This window comes from Delphinapterus leucas, chromosome 7 (genome assembly GCF_059928025.1).
Source record: "Delphinapterus leucas isolate spDelLeu-1000000601 "Yukka" chromosome 7, BTC_Dleu_Yukka2, whole genome shotgun sequence".
Lineage (NCBI taxonomy): Eukaryota > Metazoa > Chordata > Mammalia > Artiodactyla > Monodontidae > Delphinapterus > Delphinapterus leucas.
In genome coordinates, this window is record NC_143135.1 from 2,221,038 (window position 1) to 2,242,779 (window position 21,742).

Consider the following 21,742-nt stretch of genomic DNA (forward strand, 5'->3'; position numbering starts at 1 on the left):
TGCCCAAGAGACTCGGTGTTAAACACTGGTCCCTGGACCCCCAATTTCCAAGAAAATTAGTTGGGAGACTAATTGTCACTAGAGTGTTATTGACCACTCAAATTGCAGCTTCTCTCTCTGATAACATTAGGCCCCCAGAAGGGGCAGCTAAAGACCTCACCTGAGCCCCGAGGTATATATTTCTGGGAAGATTTTAGAATTCTGGCTCTTGCTAAGGGGAAGTATTTGAAGACTCCCACAAATCATGACTCAGTCTAGCATTCACGGCCTCGGAACCCAGCACCTACCTGCATCTCCAGCGTCCCCCCCATACACCCTGTACAGAATCCCAGACCTCAGCCCCAGCCAGCTGATGCAAGGATGGGCAATGGTCCCTCTCCCTTCCCTCTACGTCCCTCCTCCGGGAAGCTTCATCGCCCTCACCCCACAACCCCTTCAGATACGCTGGGAGCTGGTGCCGAAGGGAAAGGAGATCCAGTGACCACAGGCGGGCGCCACCCTGAACGGGATCAACAAGACACCCACTGGTGCACCTGGGGAAACTAAGGCCCAGAGACAGCCACACACTGTTCTTTGGGGGTGTCCAGAGTCTGAGCAATGCTGTTGCCAGTGACCAGGGACTCTATCTCCAGGGTTCCCCGTCCTGCCTCTTGCATCCAGGGCCCCGGGCCCTCCCTGTGGCCCCAGCTGTACCTGCCGAGAAGTCATGCAGTTCCTCTGATGGCACCCCCTCCCACGCTTCGGATTCTCTGATGGCTTGGTCCTGACCAAGGAAGGGAGAATGCTTGTCATTGAGACCGGGTCACCAAGCTGGAAAGCTATGTGCCCATTGCCAAGACTTCCTGACTTCTAAAGGCCTAAGTGAAAACACTTCGAAGTCACCGTTTTCAAAGATTTAGGGCATTAAACACCACTGGGGTAGGGGGTGGGGCGTTGTCCAGGTGATCAGCTGGTCAGTTTTTAGTAGCTCCCCGAGGTAATATTTCCCCCACCCGGCCCCCACCCATCCACGCGCTCTCCACCCACCACTTGGGATTCTAGGCAGGACACCCACATCTCCAGAAAGCCCTGCCCACAAGGTAGGCAGGGCAATCAAGGGCCCAGAGGCGCCACCACGGGGGCAGGGGCTGGGGGCCCAGGCCCAGGGGCTCTGCTGGACACTGCAGCCACAGAACCAGGCCTGCGCAGGGGGCTCAGAAGCTCCCCGGCCTGCCTCCTGCACACGCCCTGCGAGAGCCAGGCCGGCCCCAAGCCTCCGAGTGCCAGGCCCGGGCCTGGGCCGCGAGGGGCCGCGGGCCGGGCAGGCGGGGGCGGGGGTCCGGGGTCGGGGGTCCGGCCAGCTTTAATGCGCTGACAAAGCCTCATTTGCAGGTCAATGCCGCGGCACACTCGCCTCTCCCCTCGCCCGGCGCCCTTTGTCCGGCCGCGCCCGCTCCTCGCGCCAGATGGCCGCGGAAATGCTAATTTCGGGCGCCCCCGCCCCCCGCGTTTAATTGCGCCTCTGCAGATGGGCCGCGAGTGTGCGCTTCATGCACATGAGCGTGGCCTGGCCGCTGCCCGGCCTGCGGGCCGCCGCCCTCGGACCCGGAGCCGGCAGGGTCGGGGGAGGGGCCGGCGGGGAGGGGGCGAGGAGGGAAGGGGTAGGGGGCCGTCCCCCCAGCAGCGCGCCGCCGGGCACGAGCGGGCACCCAGCGGGCCGGGCGCGGGAAGCGCGCTTTTCTCTTTTCATTTCTCCAAAATGGGATCTTAAGTGACTCTGAATGAAAACAAATTGGCCCGCTTTCTTCTCCAAACAGACGCGCGGCGTGGGGGCGGGGAAGGGGCGGCAGGGCTGGAAGCGGGGGGTGGCCAGGGGACCCCTGCCCAGGCCGGGCCCTCGCACCCCGACGCCAGGGTCCCGCCCCAGGACGGCACTCGGGGCGGCCAGGTAAGTCCTGGCAGAAGTGGGGCCTCCTTTAACTGGAGCCACGGCTCCTGGGACTCAAGCAACCGGAATGCGGACAGACGCCCCTCCCCCTTCCCGTTTGCATCCAGAAACAGATGCCCAGGCCGGGCTGGACCGAGAAATGGGGCAGGCCACGAGGGGCACAACCTCTGGGGGCCAGCCAGCTTCCTGGGCGCTCTATCTCCAGCCCCAGCAGGAGCCGAGCTGCCCTCACAGGCCTCCGCCCCCATGAGGGGAGGAAGATCCCTCAGGTCCCCGGCTCCCTACACCCACAGCTCTGCGCAGAGGGGGCTCAGACCAGACCGCACAGCGGTGCAGGGGTAGGCAGGGGGTGCAGCCGGCCTGGAGCTGGGGGAGCTTGGGAGAATGGATAGGAGGCATGAATGAGCGAGAAAATGTTGGGGAAGGTCCTTTGTGACCTTGTAGTATTTTTTTTATTGGAGTAGAATTGCTTTGCAATGCTGTGTTAGTTTCTGCTGTACAGTGAAGTGAATCAGCTATATGTATACATATACCCCCTCCCTCTTGGGCCTCCCTCCCATCCCCTCCCATCTTGCCCATCTAGGTCATCACAGAGCACACAGCTGAGCTCCCTGTGCTATATCACTGGTTCCCACTAGCTATCTATTTTATACTTGGTAGTGTATATATGTCAAACCCAATCTCCCAATTCATCCCACCCTCCCCTTCCCCACCCCCCCAGCCCCGTGTCCTTGTAGTATTTTAACCACGAACTTACAAACACTATGCTTTGCTGGGTGATGGACTTTCTCCATCACAAGCTATGAAACAGGGAGAGGGCCATTTTATGGGCCAGCAAATACTCCTGACATGTAACTCAGGCCACAGCGACCGTTAGAAAGGAAAGGGACCTGTGTGTTCCTCAGACTTTCTGTTGTATTTTTGTGGTCTGCCCGGGCAAAGGGCTGACATGCCACAATATTGGATAATCCATCAGCTAGGTCCAAAGTCAGCCGGCATGGTGAACTGGTCCAGCGGCCACCAGCCCAGTGACGGCTCCTGGTCGCTGATCCCTCTGCCTGGAGTGCCCTCCCTGCCGGCCACCCTCACCTTCACCTGCTCCCAGATCCCTCCGGGCTTCCAGGACAGTCCCCAGGCACGCCCTCGGCCACCTTCACCTGGGAGTACCCAGCACCCGGCACAGAACCTGGCTCAGTGGACTCAGTGGGGGACATCACGGGGGCTCCAGCTGACAGTCAGACCTGGGCCAGAGGGCTCAGCCGACCCCTGATGCCCGACCTGCCAGCCCAGGATCTGTGCCAACACAGTGACAGGCTGTGGGCAGGGGGTGGCTCGTGAGAAATGCCCAACCAGGATGCACCATGGAAGTTTCCATGGTCACGGGACGGAAACCATTTCCTATCAATGTGGAAATAACAGGTGCCCCCCTCAGGCCTCCCCTTTCATTTCTTTCCAGGAAACAGTTCAAACGAGATTTGTACACCCATCTGAGACAAACAAGGCTTGGTCCCGACCCCCTGCAATCACTTCGTTAACCAAAGGCTTCCATCTTCCCCCTGGGGATGGTGCTGGAGGCTTGTCAGTGGAGCGCACTCCTCCACCCCTGCAAGGTGTCCTGGGACGGCAGCCTTGCCCGGGCCTCGCCGGCCGCCCTGGACCTCAGGTCCGGTGGCCGCGTCTGCACTGGTGAGCGGTCTCTTTAGAGCGTCTGTGCTTTCCTCCTGTTTGTGTTGCCACTTTTCAATAATGACGTCCCCCCAAACCTGTAACCTGGGAGAGTCTGGCCTTTTGCTACCACATTTACTCAGATGCAAGCCCTCTTCCGGTTTTGCTACAGCCCCCAGCTGCTGCTTGTACTGAAATCTTTCTTCCAAACCGTGTGTCTGTGATTTTGTTTACCACACTCCTATTATGGGTCTTAAACCTCTCATCATGGTTAAATATTTTGAAATTAAGACAATATATGTGTATACATGTGTGTATATGTATTTAATGCTTTAAAATATGCACTTTGAACCTAAAAAGTAATGTGGGTCCCGAAATTGCATAGAACCCCAAGCTACCATCTCTGGTGTTCTTTGGGTAGGAGAATGTCTCTCGGGGAATTTTACTTTCTTTTTGATACATTTCTGAATTGTTTGCATTTTTTTTTTACCGTGAGTGTGTAACACTTCTACAATTGAGGGAAATATAAGGCTATTTTCATTTTGAGAATTAAAAAAAAAAAAAAGCACCATTGGTTTGCCAACCATGTGACCTAAACCTTGTGGCAGCAAATCCACGAGCTGGCCCTGGGCCGGTGGGGGAGCAGGGGTCCATGGCAGGACCTCCTTACAAGAAGGGCCGCCTCAGAATGGATTCCTGGGGACGCCTCAGTAACTAAACCCCCTTGGACAGAGGCCAGGGCAGGCCCCCTCCGTGCCAAATTCCACTTGGGCCCGCTCTCAGTTCCAGAAAATTCCAAAGTATACTGTTGTTATCATTATTATTTTGCAATTACGTGACATTTTTTAAATGCCTGGAGTGTTTTTCTACCATTTTCATTAGCTCCTTCTCACTCTGCCCACGAGACAGGTCAGCATTTTGCTTGCCATGAAACAGGCCTGCCAAAGCTCAGAGAGGTCAAAAAACCTGCACGGGTCACACAGCAACAGGGCGGAACGGATTGGGGGTGGGAGGGAGCGAGAATGGATGTCGGGATCCGGCCCCAGGTCATCCTGCAGAAGGTGGAGTATATCTCACATTTCAGCCCCTACTGGGCTTTTATTTGGATTTAGGAATTGGGGGGAGGGGGGACATTGGGAAAGAGAAGAAAAAGCAGCAGTGTGATAGGAGAAAAAAGGAAAAGGAAAACCAGAGTCAGGTACAAGAGACAGAAACAAGAAGCACCGATTCCACGGGGCAAGGGGCCTGGCAGAGTGGCCACCCGGAGGCCCAGGCAGGGGACTCAGGCCCTTGAGGTGGCCCTGCTGGCCCATTCTCCCTGCACCTCTGGACCAGGGCCGGGTTCTAAAGGAGCTGGGCATGAGGTGGCCTCCCTTTCTGGACTCTGAATATTCCATCCAGAAGGGAGGGGGGTTGGGCCTGGAAGGTTGGGGGGTCTCCAGATTCCCCCTCGAGACTTCTCTGAAAGGTGTGTGAGGCCCTAGAGCCTGCATTAGTCATGAACCTCAGTCACCAAGCCCATCCCCCAGCCTCAGGAGCAGGCGCCACAGCCCAGCGCCCACCCTCACAATGACCCAGCCTGCTGGAGGCCTGAACAGGGCAGCTCACCTTTGGTCATCTCAGACCCCAGGGCAAGAGGCCCAAACTGGAAGCTCAGAATTATGGGCTGAGTTGTGCTGTGTCGAATCCTAACCCCTAGTATCTCAGGATGCAACCTTATTTGGAGAGGGGGCTTTGAAAGAGGTGATTAAGTTCAAATGAGGTCACTAGGGTGGGGCCCTAATCCCATATGACTGGTGTCCTTATAAGAAGAGGAGATCAGGACACAGACACACACAGAGGGACGGCCATGTGAGGACACAGGGGGAAGATGGCCGTCTACACACCAAGGAGAGAGGCCTCAGAGAAACCAACCCTACCAACACCTTGATCTTGGACTTCCAGCCTCCACGACTGGAGACAATGAATGTCTGTGGGACTTTGTTACAGAAGGCCCTAGGAGACTAATACCCCCAGCATCCGCCCCTCCAAAACTCGACAGAGGGGAAGACACCTGTCCAGACCCATGCAGCCAGGGTGGGCAGAAATGCCATGGCCCAGACCTCCAGACCAACAGAAACCCCCACCCATGCCAGGCTTTGAGACCTTTTCTAATTCAGCACATCAAGCTCCCTACAGCCGGCTTCCTTTAGAAGCAGCATCCTGACACCCAGGGACTCGTTGTGAAAGTGGGGAGTCCCCCAGAATGCCATTTTTCCAAGGCCAAGATTAAAAAGCCACGCGCAAAGCCCACAGCTGTGGGCCCCTAACGCTAACCGGGGAGAGTGCGCACTTGGATCCGGCTGACTTGGGTGGCTGGGGAGGTTTGGTGCCCTGGAGAACCGGGGCCTGCCTGGAGGGCCAAGCCCAGGCTGGGGGCTGCGGGCGCTGCTGGGCCTCCCTCCTGCCCACCGGGCCTTCATTAACAGCCTCATCCAGTCCAGCTGGAGTCAGCTGGTTAGCTCATTCTGGTGGCATTGGGAGTCCCCAATATCCATTTTTCCACCCGCACATGTTCAATTAAATTTTGCTTTTGTGCCAGAGAGGCCTCCGATGTGAGCATTTCTTGGGAGTTTTTCCACGTTTCTTTATGTCCTTGAAACCAAAGTCAGTCACCAGGTTTCAGAAAACACCCTCCTGGATGGAGCGGGTAAGAGGAAAGAAAAACACAACACAAAACAAAAGCAGAAGAAACAAAAGAGAAAGCACTGACTGCCTTTATACAGAATCCTCCTCCGAGGAGACAATTCATTCCGATTGAAACGTTTCCCTTGTGCAGTGTTCACGGAACGCGCTTGTCGCATTGGGCAGAATGCAAATCCTCCTTTTTCCTTTGATTCAAATATTTAAATTTTCAAATATATATGCTGTGACAATCGAATGGCAGCTGACCTCACTTATTTTCATAGAAGATGCGGAAGCCACGAGCAGCAGTTAATCTAGCCAGCAGAGGCGCCCACAGCCCTGGGGGGGTGCGGGGGAATAATCCTTTTATTCAGACATTTGGCTTAAAAGAATAACAAGGAGAAAAAGCTGGAACGTAATTACATTGCATGGAAAACAGAGAAAGATTTTTTCTCTCTGTCTAACGAGCTTTCTCTTTTTCCTTCCTCAAAGAATGGGGCGCATGGCCAGAGGCTATTTTCTTGGTTAAGAAATCAGGAGTGTTTTCCTTCCTTATTGTCCCCTACTCTCACCCACCCCACAAGGGATTTTCTTAGCTGGGTTGGCTGCCACTGGCTCATTCGTTCATTCACTCATTCACTATAAATTCCAGTGGAAGACCTACCGTGTGCACAGCCCCCCCTCCCACCCCGGGCTCTGGCTGGGCCAGTGGAATCAGACACCCCCTCCCCCAACCCTACCTTCCTTCCCGCTCCTTCCCTGGGGGCAGTCCGGGGACTCGGTGCCCCAGCAGAGCCATCCCCTGGGCCATCAGGGTCCACGGGGTTCCCTCCGCACCTTCCCCAGGGTCGGGGGTGGGGGCCCAGAGCACCTAAGAGGAAGGCGTCTGAGCACCGCGGGGAGGGGGAGGAGAGGGCACCCCTCCCTTGGACAGCAGGGCCGGCGTCTGCCACAGTCTCTGTTGCTAAGTCCTGCTCCCGGCCCGGGTCTCCCAGAGGACCCCAGCCCAGCCCATCAGCAGGGCTGGGTCTTTAATATTTAAAGAGCTCTCCCGGACATTTCAAGAACTCCCCGACACGATTTTCTGTGATGCGTGTGCTGTCGGGACATCTGTCTTCTATACCTAATAAAGTCGCCCCGATTCAGAATGAACTCCTCGGCATCGCTTTGAATCCGGGCTCACATATGGTTGGTAATTAGCTGGCTATCTCTTGGAGTTAAATGATTTTTTTCTCGCCCGTTCGCATCCATAATAGACGCGAACAGAGTTGTGATTGTTCCCCGTTGCGGGACATTCTGCGCCTGAATGAGCGGGGGCTGCTGTGTCGACGCGGATTTGCCATATGGTTGCGCGGAGCCGGGAAGAATGGGCCCCTGTGTGTGCGCCCAGGACGCGGCGGCGCGGGCCGTGCCAGCCGGGCGGAGCCGGGTGCCCGACGGCGCGTGAGGAGCGGGCGCCACGGCCGCGGGCGCACGTCAGGGCACGGGGTGCCCTCGGGCCGGGCGCGCGGGTCATGCGCCGGGACAGACGCCGGGAGCGCCGGGCCGGCTCCCCGCCGCCTGGAGCGCGGAGGACGCGCGGACGGACGCACTGACGACCAAAGCACGACGGACGGACGGCCCGCGCCGCCCCGGGGCCCTCGCGCCCGTGCAGGCCGCGGGCCGCGGCGGGGGCCGGCACTGCGGCTGCAGCAGCCCCATTGTGAGGCCGGCGAGACAATGGGCGGCCCGAAGAGGCACCTGCTCGCCTGAAAGGCCCATAAATCGCCGCCGCGTCCAGCTGCCTTCCCGCCCCTCCCCGCGGACCGGCGAGCCCAGCGCGGCCGCGGCCCCGAGAGGGAGCCTCCCGCCCGCCAACGCCGCACACGCGGCCGCGGGGCACCGCCGCGGGCTCCCTCCGGCCCCGCGCAGCTCCCGCGGGGACCCACCGCGGCCTCCCCTCTGGAGAGGCCTGCGCCCAGGGCCGCTGTCCCCTCGGGTAGCCAGTACGGTCCCTCCTGCCGGGTGCCCACGCACCCACGCACCCGCCCGGGCCTAGGGTGCTCGCTCGGGCTGCCTTTGAACCAAATTCTTGAACTTTTGAACCCCAGTTGTTACTGTTGCTGCTGCTTATGGTGTTGGGAGCCCGGGAAAGCTCCCTAACACCGGAGGACCAGGCTCCCCACCGCTCCCGCCCCCCCTCCCCTCCGCTCCCCTCCCCTCCCCCCTTCCGCGCCCCTCCCCCCTCCCCGACCCTCCCTCCCTCCCCTCTCCTCCCCTCCCCCGGGGCCTGGGATAAACAACCCCGCCCCTGACCTCCAGGCATGCCAGGCTCCATCCCATCTCGCTAAACTAAGGCCTAGCCCAGTTAGGGACCTGCCAGCCCCTAAAAGAGGGGACCAGTAGTACCCTGTCTGTCCCAGGCACACTCAGCCCTCCGGGTATTCTGGAAGCCTTCCCCTTTCAGAGACTGGACTGAGTCCTCCAGCTGGAAGGGCCACGCTCTCAGGAGGGCACAGCTTTCAGCTCCTGGACACTTATGTGTGTCTGGCATCAACTTCCCCATAACCTTATAATAAAGAAAATCAGCCCACAGCCATGGTCACCTCCGTGGTCACCCCAGGGGCACAGGGGGTGGGGGGAGATGGGACAGGTGTTTTCCAGTGCCCACACTGATCAGACCTGCGGGCTAGGGTGGGGGATTGACCACTAATTCCTCCATGTATTTGATGCAGCTGTGTATTTCCCCAGATTTTTAAACATTTTAAAATCTCCCTCCTTGGAGGGTGGAAGTGATGGCCAGTTTGGGCCATCTTGACCACCAGGAAGCGGTGCTGCTACAGGAGCTATAATGCCTCCTTGGGTGCCCCCAGATGCAGCAGGGCGGGCTCATCTTGGGGCACAGCCTACAGAGTCGGGGAACAGGGCCCTGCTCCAAACAGCCAGCCTCAGGTGGGCACTGGAGGTGGGCACTGGAGAGGGGCCTTGACCTGAGTCGAGGGAGGATGTGGCCCCTGTCTGCGGGCAGGGTGTGAGGCCTGCCCTCCCCTCTATGGCAGCAGCTCCTCGGTTGGATGGACACCCTGCCTCTCTCTCCATGGAGGGGGCTGGACTTGGGCTCCGCAATGGTCTAGGCACTCAAGTGTTGGCACACAGGTTCCGCTGGGACGCAGCACCCCAGGCCTGCAGGAGCCAGCCCTGCGCTGGTGGCCTGCCGTGCGCACCCCGAAGGACGCGGCACCCCAGGCCTGCAGGAGCCAGCTGGGATGGCCAGGCCTCTAAACACTGGTCTGGGGGTGCCGGGCAGAGGGGTGCGTCAGCAGGGCCCGGAGCCTGCTCCTTGGGTCTCCTGGCTGCAGGAAGATGCTCACCCCCACCCCCACTTCTCCAGTTCTTTTGATTTTCATTATCTTGATTTTAATTATCTAGCTCCATCTCATCTCCCCCCCACTCCCCTAATAAAGGGCCAGCATTTTCCCCCGCTCCCTCTCTTCTCCCTGACATATTAGAAGAATGTTCTTCCACTTCCTTTGATGTCCTTTACAAGCTGCATCTCATTTCCTGCTGGGGCATTTCTGACCTCAAGTGACTTCTACCAGCCAGGCTGCGTGGCTGTGTCTCCCCCTTGGTGCCCCGCCCAGATGCCACTCTTCGTTCCACCTTCCGCACCTCCTTCCCCCAGCCTCCAAGGGGGCAGCCCCGTCCAGCCTCAGCTGAGTTTCCGAGGAAGGCTCCTCCTTTCCAAGTCTCCCCGTGAAAACCCAGCGATCTGCTTCCCTGGGGCCTGTGCTCTGCATTCTCTGGGCAGGCTGGTTTTTCATTCTCTGCCTTGATGGGTAGGGGGTGTGAGGGGCACAGGGGGCTGGGGGCCTCCAGCACCCAGGGCAGAAGGAGTCTGTGTCCTCCGGACGGAGGCCGCGGGAGGTGCAGGAGCCCATCAGAGCAGAGAGGCTGGTCTGCTCCCTAAGCCTGGCTCTGTGCACCCCCAAAGCGGCACAAGTGAAACGGAAAGCTGAAAACCGAAGCCCCTGAAATGAGCCACCAAAAAGAAAAACAAAACTAGAATCAGGGGCTTCCCTGGTGGCGCAGTGGTTGAGAGTCCGCCTGCCGATGCAGGGGACGCGGGTTCGTGCCCCGGTCCGGGAAGATCCCACATGCCGCGGAGCGGCTGGGCCCGTGAGCCATGGCCGCTGAGCCTGCGCATCCGGAGCCTGTGCTCTGCAACGGGAGAGGCCACAGCAGTGAGAGGCCCGCGTACCGCAAAAAAAAAAAAAAAAAAAAAAAAAACTAGAATCAACAAAGGGGAGTCGTTTGACAGGATTCGAACAGTATGTCTTTCTTCCTTCCCTCCCCTCCCTCCCTCCCTCCCTCCCTCCCTTCCTTCCTCCCTTCCTTCCTTCCTTCCTTCCTCCCTCCCTCCCTCCCTCCCTCCCTCCCTCCCTCCCTCCCTCCCTTCCTCCCTCCCTTCCTTCCTTCCTTCCTTCCTCCCTCCCTTCCTCCCTCCCTCCCTCCCTCCCTTCCTCCCTCCCTTCCTTCCTTCCTTCCTCCCTCCCTCCCTCCCTCCCTCCCTCCCTCCTTCTCTCTCTCTCTCTCTCTCTCTCTCTCTCCTGATCAGGCACATGACTCTGAGCTTAAAGCACCATCAGAACCAGTGGAAGTATCTTCCGTGCAGGCTGGGAACTGGGTCCTGGGACCTGAGACCCAGTCCCTGCCCCTTTGGGGTATAACAGACCACACAGGGATCTCCCAGCACAGGAGGGCAAGGGTGGAGGGAGGTTTGCACAAGAAAGCAGAGGAGATAGACCCTTGCCTTTGTCTCAAACCCCAGCTAGGCTCCTCCCAGGGAGGTTTGCGTGTGTGACAGCTCCACTTTATTACTATTATATTAGGATTATTACTACTTCAATCACCAAAAATGACTCAAAAGAGGCTCAGAAAAGCAGCAGCATATCAACCAGCCAGGACTCAAGGGCAAACGTGGGATGTCCTGCCCAGGCAGGGACCGTCCACCCAGTGGGACAGGCTGCAAAGGGAGGTCCTCTGGGTAGCGATGGCTCTCTGGAATCAGGACATCACGGACTGGTCCCCTTTGCAGGGTCTCTGGTATGGCACTGGCGTGAGGTCAGCAAGGTTTTTGTGCTGTTTTCAAACAAAGCCCAGGGCCTTCCCTGGAAGCCAGCAGCGATCTTCTAGAACAAGAGAAAGGAATGCTTTCCGGGACAAACTGCTGCGCGCTGCCCTGATGGCGGGCCCGGACCACAGCTGCCTCGGCCCCGTGGGTCCACACTGCACTCCCAGACCGACGCCCGTTCCAGTGGCAAAGACAGATTTACCCCGTGGGAGGATTCGGGGTCTGGGATCTGCTTTAAAACAAACAGCAATAACAAAAAATTAAGAGGTGGGGGAGGGAAACCAACTGACAAGTTTCGAGAAATGTTAACGATTGCTGACTCTGACTGGTGAGCACGCAGAGCTCACGGTAATCTTTTATTAACTTTGTGTATGTTTACAAGTTCCAAGTTCCCCGGAAAAAATTATTTTAAAGGAGATACAAGTGATACTATTACTATTGCTGAGAAAATTTAACACCAGCTACAAAGTTAACAAAGAAAGAGAGAAATTATATGCATGTATAAGTTGTGTGTATGATGTACGTGTATATAATATCTATTATGTATTTTATATCTATATAAAGTATACACACATACAGTAAAAGAAGGCAGAAAGGGTTGCTAGCAAATGCCCTTATCAGGTGTTGTCATGTCACCGTTTCAGTGGCCTTGGGTCGGGGGGTGGGGGTGGGATCTGTGCTGTCATGGGCACGTGCCCCCGACTCTGCTTCTCGCCTGGGTCCAGCTCTGATGTCTAAGTAAGAAGCCGCTCCCACCATTTGGTCAGTTCAAACACAGGAAATGCTCCGTGACCTTTTTTCTGTTTATTACTAAAAATCCCTGCTAAAGGAAAACAGTTTTGTTTTTAAATTTGGGTAACAATCGTTTTGTGAGTCCTGAAGCAAACCCCCCAGAAAATTCTGGGTACACACTGAGCCCTGCCAGGAAAGGTGCCATGGCCAAGGTGGCTGCAAACTCTTTGGAAACTTGTCTGCTTGGTCAGATGGGGCAGAGGTGATTCTACTCAACTCCCCAGGCCAGGCTGTTAGAGACCTTGCTGCTTTCACCAGGGCTCCGGGAGCACTGCCATGCTGTGAGGAAGCCCAAGGAGGCCTGAGGAGAAGCCACAGGAAAAGCAGCTGAGGCCCCAGCTGGTGGCCAGCTCCACTCTCCCAGGCACGGAGTGAGCCGAGCCATCTTGGAAGGCAACCCCCAAACCCCGACCAAAGCACCCTAGCTGACGCCCCATAAACAGAGCTAAAGTACCTGCCAGCGCTTCCCAAGTCCCTGACTCATAACATCGTAGGCATAAACAAAACCGTTGTTTTAAACCACAAAGCACTGGGATGGCTTCTACTTGGCACAAGATCACTGGCACAGGTGTCCTCATGCCAGTGGGAGAGAAGGGCTGGTTGCCAGTGGTCCTCTGCCCTCACGGTCCTGGCATTGAGGCGTACAACCCTGGTCGAGTTTCAGGGCTGAAGGGGACACAGCCATGCGACACAGAAGCGGGCTGGCCCCTGAGGGGGCCCCATACCCAAGGGCTCTCAGGCAACGGCTAAGTTCGAAGCATTTCTTCCTGATGCCACTCAGGCCACCAGAGGCCACTTCTCTTTCTTAGTCTAAGGAACATATGCCAGCAATACAATCTGTATCTCCGCTACCCTTGAAAATCTCACTTCAAGGCTTATGTAATACCAGTGTTAAATTTCAGAATAGGAGATCGGGGCTACTTAAGTATACTCAACTGTCAGCCCACAGCTCAAGCTCTGAGACTGCGACCTGTTCCCAAACCTTGATAATTTTCCTCCTTCCTCATATAAAAAAGTTAGTTGAGTGACTGGACATTTGTGTGTGTGTGTGCAGGAAGTTTCACTGGGGACCACTCTTGGGCTCACCTGGCTGGTGGGGTGAAAGAGCAGGGTTAAGAACAGGAGAAGCTGAGCTATGATGCAGATCTGAGAAAGGTCTCAGCCAATCCTTCGGGGACCCCGGAGCTGGGATGGTCTCTCAGAGTTGTCTGTTTAAGGCAAGGGGCCAGGGCTTTGCCCCCCGAATCCGCCAGCCTTTGCAGGTGGGGCATGTACGGGCAGGGATGAGGCGACTCTCTTCAACTGAGAGTAAGGCCTGCAGAAACACTCATCTGAGCCAGCAGCTGCCAGCCTCCCGCGGTGGGTATCGATGCCTCAGTGGTTCAGCACACTGAGACTTGGGAACGTAAGCCTTGCCTCCAGAGCCTGGGCCCCAGACAATGCAGATGGATCAGTGCAGCGCTAGGGGAGGGGAGGCGGAAGTGGCGTGTGGAGTCTCATTCGTGTGGAAGCTTGTGATCAGTCCTATGGCCTCAGGAAAGCTCAGGATGGTGGATCCCCGTGGCGGGGATGAACATGTGGCCAGCATGTTGCAGTCAGGGGTGCAGTCAGAAGCTGGGTCACTGTTGTGCTAGCCATGCAGAGGGACTACCATCCTGCCCCCAAGCTCTTCCATCCCACCTGCAGCTCCTCTGCCCAGATGCTCCCTGCCTCACCTACTGGACACTTTTTAAAGCACATACAAACTCTACCACAGAACAGAAGGCAACCAGCGAGGACACGGGACCCTGCCACGCTGAAAGACTCAGCCTCCCGCCCTTGCATGTGACAGGCTTGAGTTGGCACCTGTAGGACACTGAAGGCAGTGCTCAGAGAGGAGGCTCCAAATTTTCCCGACACATGTCCAAGCATCCAGGACAACTTGCCACCACCACCCTGTCCTTGCTGTCATTCCTGGAAACCTAAAGCAGTGACTTGGGACCTTCAAAGGAGCTGTCTCTGTCAGCTTAGTTTACCGTATGCTGCGTAACAAAAATCTCAGTGGCTTACACCAACTACAGAGGATCTCTCTCTGTGACAGTCCCACCCTGGTGGGCTGGGGCTGGGTTCCACTGCAAGTCAGTGGAAGGGGCAGCTCCATCAGGACCCTGCTGGTCCCTCAGTGGAAAGATAAAAAGGTGGCCCCATACCCAGGGTTGTAAGGGCTTCTGCTCAGGCGTGGCGTATGTCACACAAATCACATTTCATTGGCCAGAGCAAGTCACATGGCCAAGCCTGATATCAACATGCAGGAGATGTAGAATCCTCCCACAGGGCAGGGCAGCAAATATTTGGACAATAATGCAATCCACCATCATGCAGAGCCAACTGGACGAGGAACTGACCAATGGCTCAGGCTCTCTGTCCCAGTCAGGTCAAACCCAAGAGGCACTGAAAGGAAGCCACAGTCATCGGGGTTCTTTTTTTTTTAAATTTTTTTTATTTTTGGGCCACACCGCAAGGCTTGCAGGATCTTAGTTTCCAAACCAGGAATTGAACCCAGGTCTCAGCAGTGAAAGTGCCAAGTCCTAACCATTGGACCACCAAGGAATTCTCTAACGTTCTTTTTTTTTTTTTTTTTTTTGCGGTACGTGGGCCTCTCACTGCTGTGGCCTCTCCCTTTGCGGAGCACAGGCTCCGGACGCGCAGGCTCAGCGGCCATGGCTCACGGGCCCAGCCGCTCCGCGGCACGTGGGATCTTCCCAGACCGGGGCACGAACCCGTGTGCCCTGCATCGGCAGATGGACTCTCAACCACTCCGCCACCAGGGAAGCCCTAACGTTCATTTTTGATTATGCTTTGTCTTTGTGTCTAAATTGTAATTAGGTTTCTGTTTGTTTGAATTCACCTAAAAACTCGTGGTCATTCTAAAAAAAAAAAAACACTCGTGGTCAGTGTGGTCCACCCAGGAGAAAAGTTTGAAAAACAGTGTCTTGGACAGGAACTCTCATTCACTGCTGGTGGGAATGCAAAAATGGTACAGCGCCTTTGGCGGTGTCTCACAAAATTCAGTGTACTCTTACCGTATGATCCAGCAACCGTGCTCCTTGGTATTTCCTCCAAGGAGTTGAGAACTTAGCTCCACACCAAAAATGTGCACCGCTTTATTCACAATTGCCCAAACTTGGAAGCAGCCAAGATGTCCTTCAGTAGGTGAATAGATGAATAAACTGTGGTCCATCCAGATGATGGAATATTACTGAGAAATATTTTTAAATGAGCTATCAAGGGCTTCCCTGGTGGCGCAGTGGTTGAGAGTCCGCCTGCCGATGCAGGGGACACGGGTTCGTGCCCCAGTCCGGGAAGATCCCACATGCCGCTGAGCGGCTGGGCCCGTGAGCCGTGGCCGCTGAGCCTGCGCGTCCGGAGCCTGTGCTCCGCAACGGGAGAGGCCACAACAGTGAGAGGCCCGCGTACCGGAAAAAAAACAAAAACAAAAAATAAATAAAATGAGCTATCAAGCTCATTTGGAGGAAACTTAAAAAGTGAAGTGAAAAAAGAAGCCAATGAGAAAAGGCTCCACATTGTAGGAATCAAACACTATGACATTCTGAAAAAGGCAAAACTATGGAGACAGTAAAAGTTCAGTGGTTGCCAGCAGTTGGGAGGAAGGATGAACAGGCAGAGCACAGAGGATTTTTAGGGCAGGAAAATACTCTTTAGGATCCTGTAATGGTGGATTCATGTCCTTATACATCTGTCCAGACCCATACAATATCCAACATGGAGAGTGAACTCATATAAAATATAGACTTTCGTTAATATTTAAATAACGTATAAAAACTTTTTTGTTTTTTTTGTTTGTTTGTTTTTTTGGCAGTACGCGGGCCTCTCACTGTTGTGGCCTCTCCCGTTGCGGAGCACAGGCTCCGGATGCCCAGGCTCAGCGGCCATGGCTCACGGGCCCAGCCGCTCCGCGGCATGTGGGATCTTCCCGGACCGGGGCACGAACCCGTGTCCCCTGCATCGGCAGGCGGACTCTCAACCATTGCACCACCAGGGAAGCCCTATAAAAACTTTAAAAAAAAAAAAAAAAAAAGAAACAGTGCTCTTGAGACAGCATCGGGGGAGGGCAGCTAGAGCCATTGGGCCAGCAGCATGGGCTGTGTCCCGACTGGGTACTTGGCCAGTGAGTGACCCTGGGCCAGTGGCTTTGCTGTCCTCACCTGTAACGTGGAAAGCTAATGCCTCATGGACAGAACTGTCCTGGTGTCCACAGGGCCTGGCTGAGAGTGGAAATCAGGGCAGGGTAGCCTGAACTACAACTTATGTCCAAAAGAAGGGGCTCTCCCCTTCTCTGGGAAGGCTTCCTCAGCTCTGAGAATGGCCCACATTCACACTAACATGGAACCAGGAACCTCAGAGTTCTCCCCCGCTTCCCCGCTTTCCACTCCCCCCCATGCCCCACCCCGACCAGTCCATCAGCAAGTCCCATCAGCTCTCCCTCCCAATATATCTCCCAGCTCCCCCCACCCCACCTCCCACTCCGGCCCCTCTGGTCCACTATTCTGTGAGCACTCCGGACCTCAGGGCCTTTGCACTGGCTGCTCCCTCTGCTGAAACTATCTTCTCCCAGTTAATCCTCAAGACTTGCACCCCTCACCTCCGCCAAGCTCAGATGCACTTGCTGGGGGGTGCGAGGGGGGCTTCCTGGCATGGCCTGCTTTAAACAATAGCCCCCTGGCCCCGGGTTATGTCACCTCTCCCCACAGAGGCAGCTCCTGCTAGCAGGGAATTGTGTCTGTTTCATGCATCGCTGTGTCTCTGGTGCCTAGAGCAGCGTCCGGTGTGCTGGAGGCACTGGGAACGTTTGCCCACCTGGTACCTCTGCTTGGGTGGCCGGCCACAGTAGCCCCTACCTGGCCCCTCCTTTGTTCTCCTCCCGGCAGCCTTAGGATGCTTTCTTAAATTGCCTCAGCTTCTGTCACCCCGCTTCAGTCTCCCCAAGGGCTCCCTACTGCCTGCAGACAAGGTCCAGCGATTGATGCCAGCCCATCAGAATCAGGAAGGTTCAGGAGAGCAGTGGGAGACCAGGGCGTGGAGAGGCCCTGCAGGCAGACCCTCAAAGGCACTCCTACAGTGAATAGTGTTTAAACCATGTGCCAGCCCAACACGCACCAGCAGGCCAGGCCAGGGCCATGGGAGACCCCCGAGTGGCCCCCTCGGCCCTACTCTCCAGCTTCATCAGGACCCTCTGGCTCCAATACACTCACCCTATGGGTGACACCCCATCCCACGGCTTCCCCAAACACCCAGCTAAAGCGCCCTGCCCACCACTGCCCAGGGCAGTCCCTGCTCAGCCTCTGCCCCTTTATCATCCCATCATTGGTTCATGGTTAGCGGCCCTACATTTTGTCTTCCCGGCCTGGTCCGTAAGAAGTTGCCCAGGTCACACTGTGACTCAAAATCCGGTGCTTTTTCCCTATGGAGGGCAACCTCTGGGTCTCTGCTGCGAGCTCCTGCCTGGGGGAAAAACTGGCCCCAGAAACGACGTTAGTGTCCCCTTCCCGTCCCTACACGGCCCTGGTGCTTTTGAGAAAGCCACCCTGAGTGACACCCGGAAGCTGGGTAGCAAGGAGTGCATCCCCAGGTCCGCGCTGGGGGCTAGGGGTGTAAGAAGCAGGGCGGGGGCAGGGGGTCGGGGGCGGGTAGGATGCCCGGTCGCATTGAGTTTGGGGTGGGGACGTGCCCGCCCCCAGCCAGACTCTGTCCTCAGTGTGAACGGTCATTCCAGCAGGGTGCGCTGCCCGCGGACTCCCAGCTCGCGCCATCTTCCTCCCTCCCGCTCAGCCAGGCTGAGCTCCCACCTGGTCACACAGGCAGGCCTGGGGGAGGCCCCCACCCCAGAGGAGGGGTGCAGAGCCGAAGTCAGATCTCGTTAGGTCTAATTCCCAGGATGTGCTCGGGCTGAGCTGAAGGCGGCAGGGCCCCTACTCTCATTTCCCGGGGGAGGTATTTCTCAGCGTGCAGCCCCAGCTGGGCCTCGGGCCGGTCCCACTTCCCTCCTCCCCACCCTTTCAGGCAGCTGCGGGGGAGGGTAAGTGAATCGCATGTCCAAACGCATCTCCAAAATCGAGGCTTCAGCCGAGCCTTTGACCCTGATCCGTGGGGGACATCAGTGTCGCAAACAGCCCCAAAACGGTTAACTTAAAAAAATACACCACCACTGCTCCGCTTCCCCAGGCCCAAGGCACCAGCAAAAATACTGCTAGCCGTCCGTTTTTGCTATTTTACACCACCCTTTCCATTGTAAGCCATAATTTTCAGAGGTTTATAGGTCAGCTATAAAAAAAAAAAATAAACCTCTCCTTTTGACTAAAAGGGAGCACTTGGAAACTAGAAGGCTGGTGGGTGCCCGGGTGGATCCGGCCTCGAGTTTTTCCACCGAAGCTGCGCTGCATCTCATCCCTCCCCACCCCCACCTGCCCCTGGGCCCTTCCTCTTGGCCTCCCCCTCTCCCTTCTTCCCCGCAGGCCTGCAGGCTGCCCCTCCCCCACCGTGGGCGAGAGAAGAGGCCAGAACACATCTGCGGTCCTGCGGCCCCACCCTGGGGGACACCGGAGCCCACGAAGCGGAGGACTTTGGAGCCGTTGGGGTCCACCTTGGGCGGGGCCTTAAGAATTTAGGCTCAGGTTCGCCCTCTCCGGGCCTGCGACCGGCCCAGTCCCCGCAGGTGCCCACCTGAGTCCCATTGGGGCTCGGCCCAGGGCAGCTGGGGTGGTCTCCTTGGAGCCGGGGAAACAGTGAGCCCTGGTCTCCGTGTACAGCCCTGCACGTACGTGTGTGTGTGTGTGTGTGTGTGTGTGTGTGTGTGTGTGTGTGTGTGTGTGTGTGTGTGTGTGTGTGTATGTGATAAATGCAGAGCGAGGGCGGGGCCGCTCATCCCTAAATTAGGGCCCTGGAGCAGGTGGGCGTGGGCCAGCCCTGCCAGGAGAAAGCCCCCCTCCCTCCCTTTAGGGCTGCCCCCTGAGTTCTAACTCCCTAACATTTGGGGGTGCCAGAGGGGAAAGCTGGAGGCAGTACAAGCACACACGGAGCTGAGTTGCAGCATTATTCGGCCTCTTTATTTAGAACCCGGCGGACGAGGAGCCGGGGCAGTGGTGCAGACGGCTCAGGAACCTTTTTTTTTTTCTTTTTTTTTTCTTTTTTTTTTTCTTTTAACAGATTTGTCTTCAAGTTTAAAATAATCATAATAGTAAAAAGAGACAGCGAAAGCGCGAAGAGACTGCAAGCTAGATGGGCTTGTACGGCAGCTACAGCTTGTGAGCGACCCCTCCCCCCAGAGTCCGCTATAAAAAATAAATTTACATTTGTCGATAACCAGATGCGAGTGAGGTGCCTTTGGCATAACCAATAACCGAGCTAGCGCGTGGCAGAGCGGCCCACGCCTCGACATAAATAGAAAATATAAGTTAGTATAACTTTAAAAACTTTTTGTACAAATATACATGTTTTTTTCCTTTTTTCCTTTTTTTTTTCTTTTTTCATTTTTTTGCACTGAGTTTCAGCAGAGATTAAACATTTTATATAAATGACTCTTAAAGCTTTACACCTTGGGACCAGTGTACTCCTCGTGCAGAATACATTTAGATATAAAAGACGTTATTAATACATTGCACAGTTTTCAAACTTTAAACACAAAACCGAACGCTGCTCCGTGGCAGCTGCCGCCGGTTGCTGCTACATGGACGGTCCCAGCCGAGGCCCAGCGCTCCTCTCCTGTCCGCTGCCCAGCGGGCTCCCTCGGGGCTCGTTGGGCGCGAGGCTGCGGGAGAGAGGTGCGGTGAGCGAGCGGCGACAGAGTGGCCGCCGGGACCCCGCGGGACGCCCCTCCCCGCCCGCCCCGTCTGCCGCGCTCACCTCTCATCGCAGCCGCTTGCGCGGGGTTTGCTCAGCCGAGCCGACGGCTGGAGCGGCGCCGGGCGCGGCGCATCCCGCGGGAACCTCGTTCGACGCCTTGGCTTCGGGCGCGGGTCTCTTGCGCTTGGCGAAGAAATCTGCGGGCGACAGCGCGCGCGGCCGGTCAGGGCGGGGCCGGCCGGGGAGCCCAAGAGGGTGCCGGGAGGAGGCGCGGGCGGCTGGGCGGCCGGTGGGGGGGCGCCGTCCCCGCCCGCGCCGAGGTCCGCGGCGGGTCAGCTTTGTTTACGTCGCCGCGCAATGTGCTGTGTAAGCATTTCCCCTTGTCCCGCGGCCAAGCCCCCCGGGGCTACCGCCGCGCTTAACCCCCTCTGTGCCGCGATCGCCGCGCCCGGCCGCGCCCGAGGAGGGTCTCCATTGGCCCGGGCGAGGATCGCGCTCGGAGGGGGCCAGAGCGCGCCCTCCCAACCCTCCCGCCCGAACCTCTCCGGAGCACAACAACAGGGCGGGGACGGGGTGCGGGCGCTGCCTCGCCCCGCGCGCTGCGGGCCCTTTAACGCCACGGAGGAGGCGGGGACCAAGAGAGGCCCCCGAGGGCCTGGGAGCCCGGCCGGCCGGACAAAGCAGGGCCGGGCCGGGCCGGGCCGGGGCGGGGCCGCGCGGGACTCACCGGAGATGAGAGGCCCGGACAGCTTCTTGATCGCGGCGCCTCCGGCGGCGGCAGTGGTGGCAGCGGCGGCGGCAGTGGCGGCGGCGGCGTTGGTATTGGTGGCAGTGGCGGCAGTGCCCGGCGCGGGGCGCCCCGAAATCCCTGAGTGCGGCGGCTCGGCCAGGGGCTCCTGGCTGCGCGGCGGCGGGACCGCCTCCGGCTCAGAGCTCTCCTGCGGCGCCGGGGCCGGGGCCGGGGCAGGCGCTACGGACGGGCCGCTGGACGGCGACGCCGGCGCCTCCCCGAGGCCGTCGAGGGACTCATCGGCCGGCGGCCCGGAGGGCGGGCTATCGCCCGCGCCGTCCGGGCGGGGACGAGGCGCCAGGAGCAGGCGACAGCGCCCCACCTGCACCGTCTCGCGGTAGAAGGCGGGCACGGAGTCGCTGTCCACCTCGGTCCACTGCAGGCGCCCGGGGCCCCGCAGTGGCACGTCCTGCTGGAAGTTGTAGTCCCAGCGACGCTGGTCCTCGGCGCTCAGCTCGGCTAGGCGCATCTGCAGCTCGCGGCTGAGCTCCTCGTGGTCCACGGGCCCGAAGAGGCTGCGGCAAGCGCTGGTGCGCGCGAACAGGGGAAAGGTGCGGCGGGCGACCAGGCGCTCCATTGCCGACGCGCTGCGGAGATACGCATCGGACTTTTCCGGGGGCTGCGCGGGCCGGGCGGCGGGAGAGGAGAGGAGAGGAGGAGGAGGAGGAAGAGAGGAAAGGAGGGCGGAGGCCGGGCGCAAGTGAGACCCCGCGCGCCGGAGTCTGCATTTGCAAAGGGACGCGCTGGGAGGGCGGCGCGGCGGCTACCTGGCTGTCGGGCCGTGGACTGCTCCTGAGTCTCGCTCGCTGTGTCGTCCGGCCGGCGGCCGCGCCCCCTCGGGTGCCTGTCCTCGCTCGCTCGGCTAGCCCTGGCCTGGCTGGCACCCACCGAGCGCAGAGCACTTGGCCTGTGGAACGCCCAGTCCTCGCGCGCCCCTTTATACGCGAGGGTCCCA

At 57.9% G+C, this 21,742-nt stretch overlaps 1 protein-coding gene across 2 annotated transcripts; it reads right to left on the reverse strand.

The window, feature by feature from the left end:
* Window positions 1–19,810: 19,810 nt before the first annotated feature.
* CDKN1C (cyclin dependent kinase inhibitor 1C) lies at window positions 19,811–21,742 on the reverse strand. 2 transcript variants are annotated; one of them, XM_022591081.3, is made up of 4 exons: window positions 21,555–21,742; window positions 20,725–21,374; window positions 20,058–20,194; window positions 19,811–19,962 (listed from the first exon to the last, which is right to left on the reverse strand). In XM_022591081.3, exons 2-3 carry the CDS (start codon window positions 21,362–21,364, stop codon window positions 20,061–20,063), a joined length of 774 nt encoding a protein of 257 aa, XP_022446789.1. In that variant the 5' UTR covers window positions 21,365–21,374; window positions 21,555–21,742; the 3' UTR covers window positions 19,811–19,962; window positions 20,058–20,060. The 2 variants fall into 2 exon arrangements, with proteins under 2 accessions (XP_022446789.1, XP_089770435.1); XM_089914309.1 differs by lacking the exon at window positions 21,555–21,742 and having other exon boundaries at window positions 20,725–21,462.

Excerpts from the sequence above, each read along its gene's own strand:
- CDKN1C (XM_022591081.3), bottom strand. The coding sequence starts at position 21,364 with ATGGAGCGCCTGGTCGCCCGCCGCACCTTTCCCCTGTTCGCGCGCACC. Across the intron at positions 20,195-20,724 it reads GTCCGGGCCTCTCATCTCCG|ATTTCTTCGCCAAGCGCAAG; the intron begins GTGAGTCCCGCG and ends TGTCGCCCGCAG.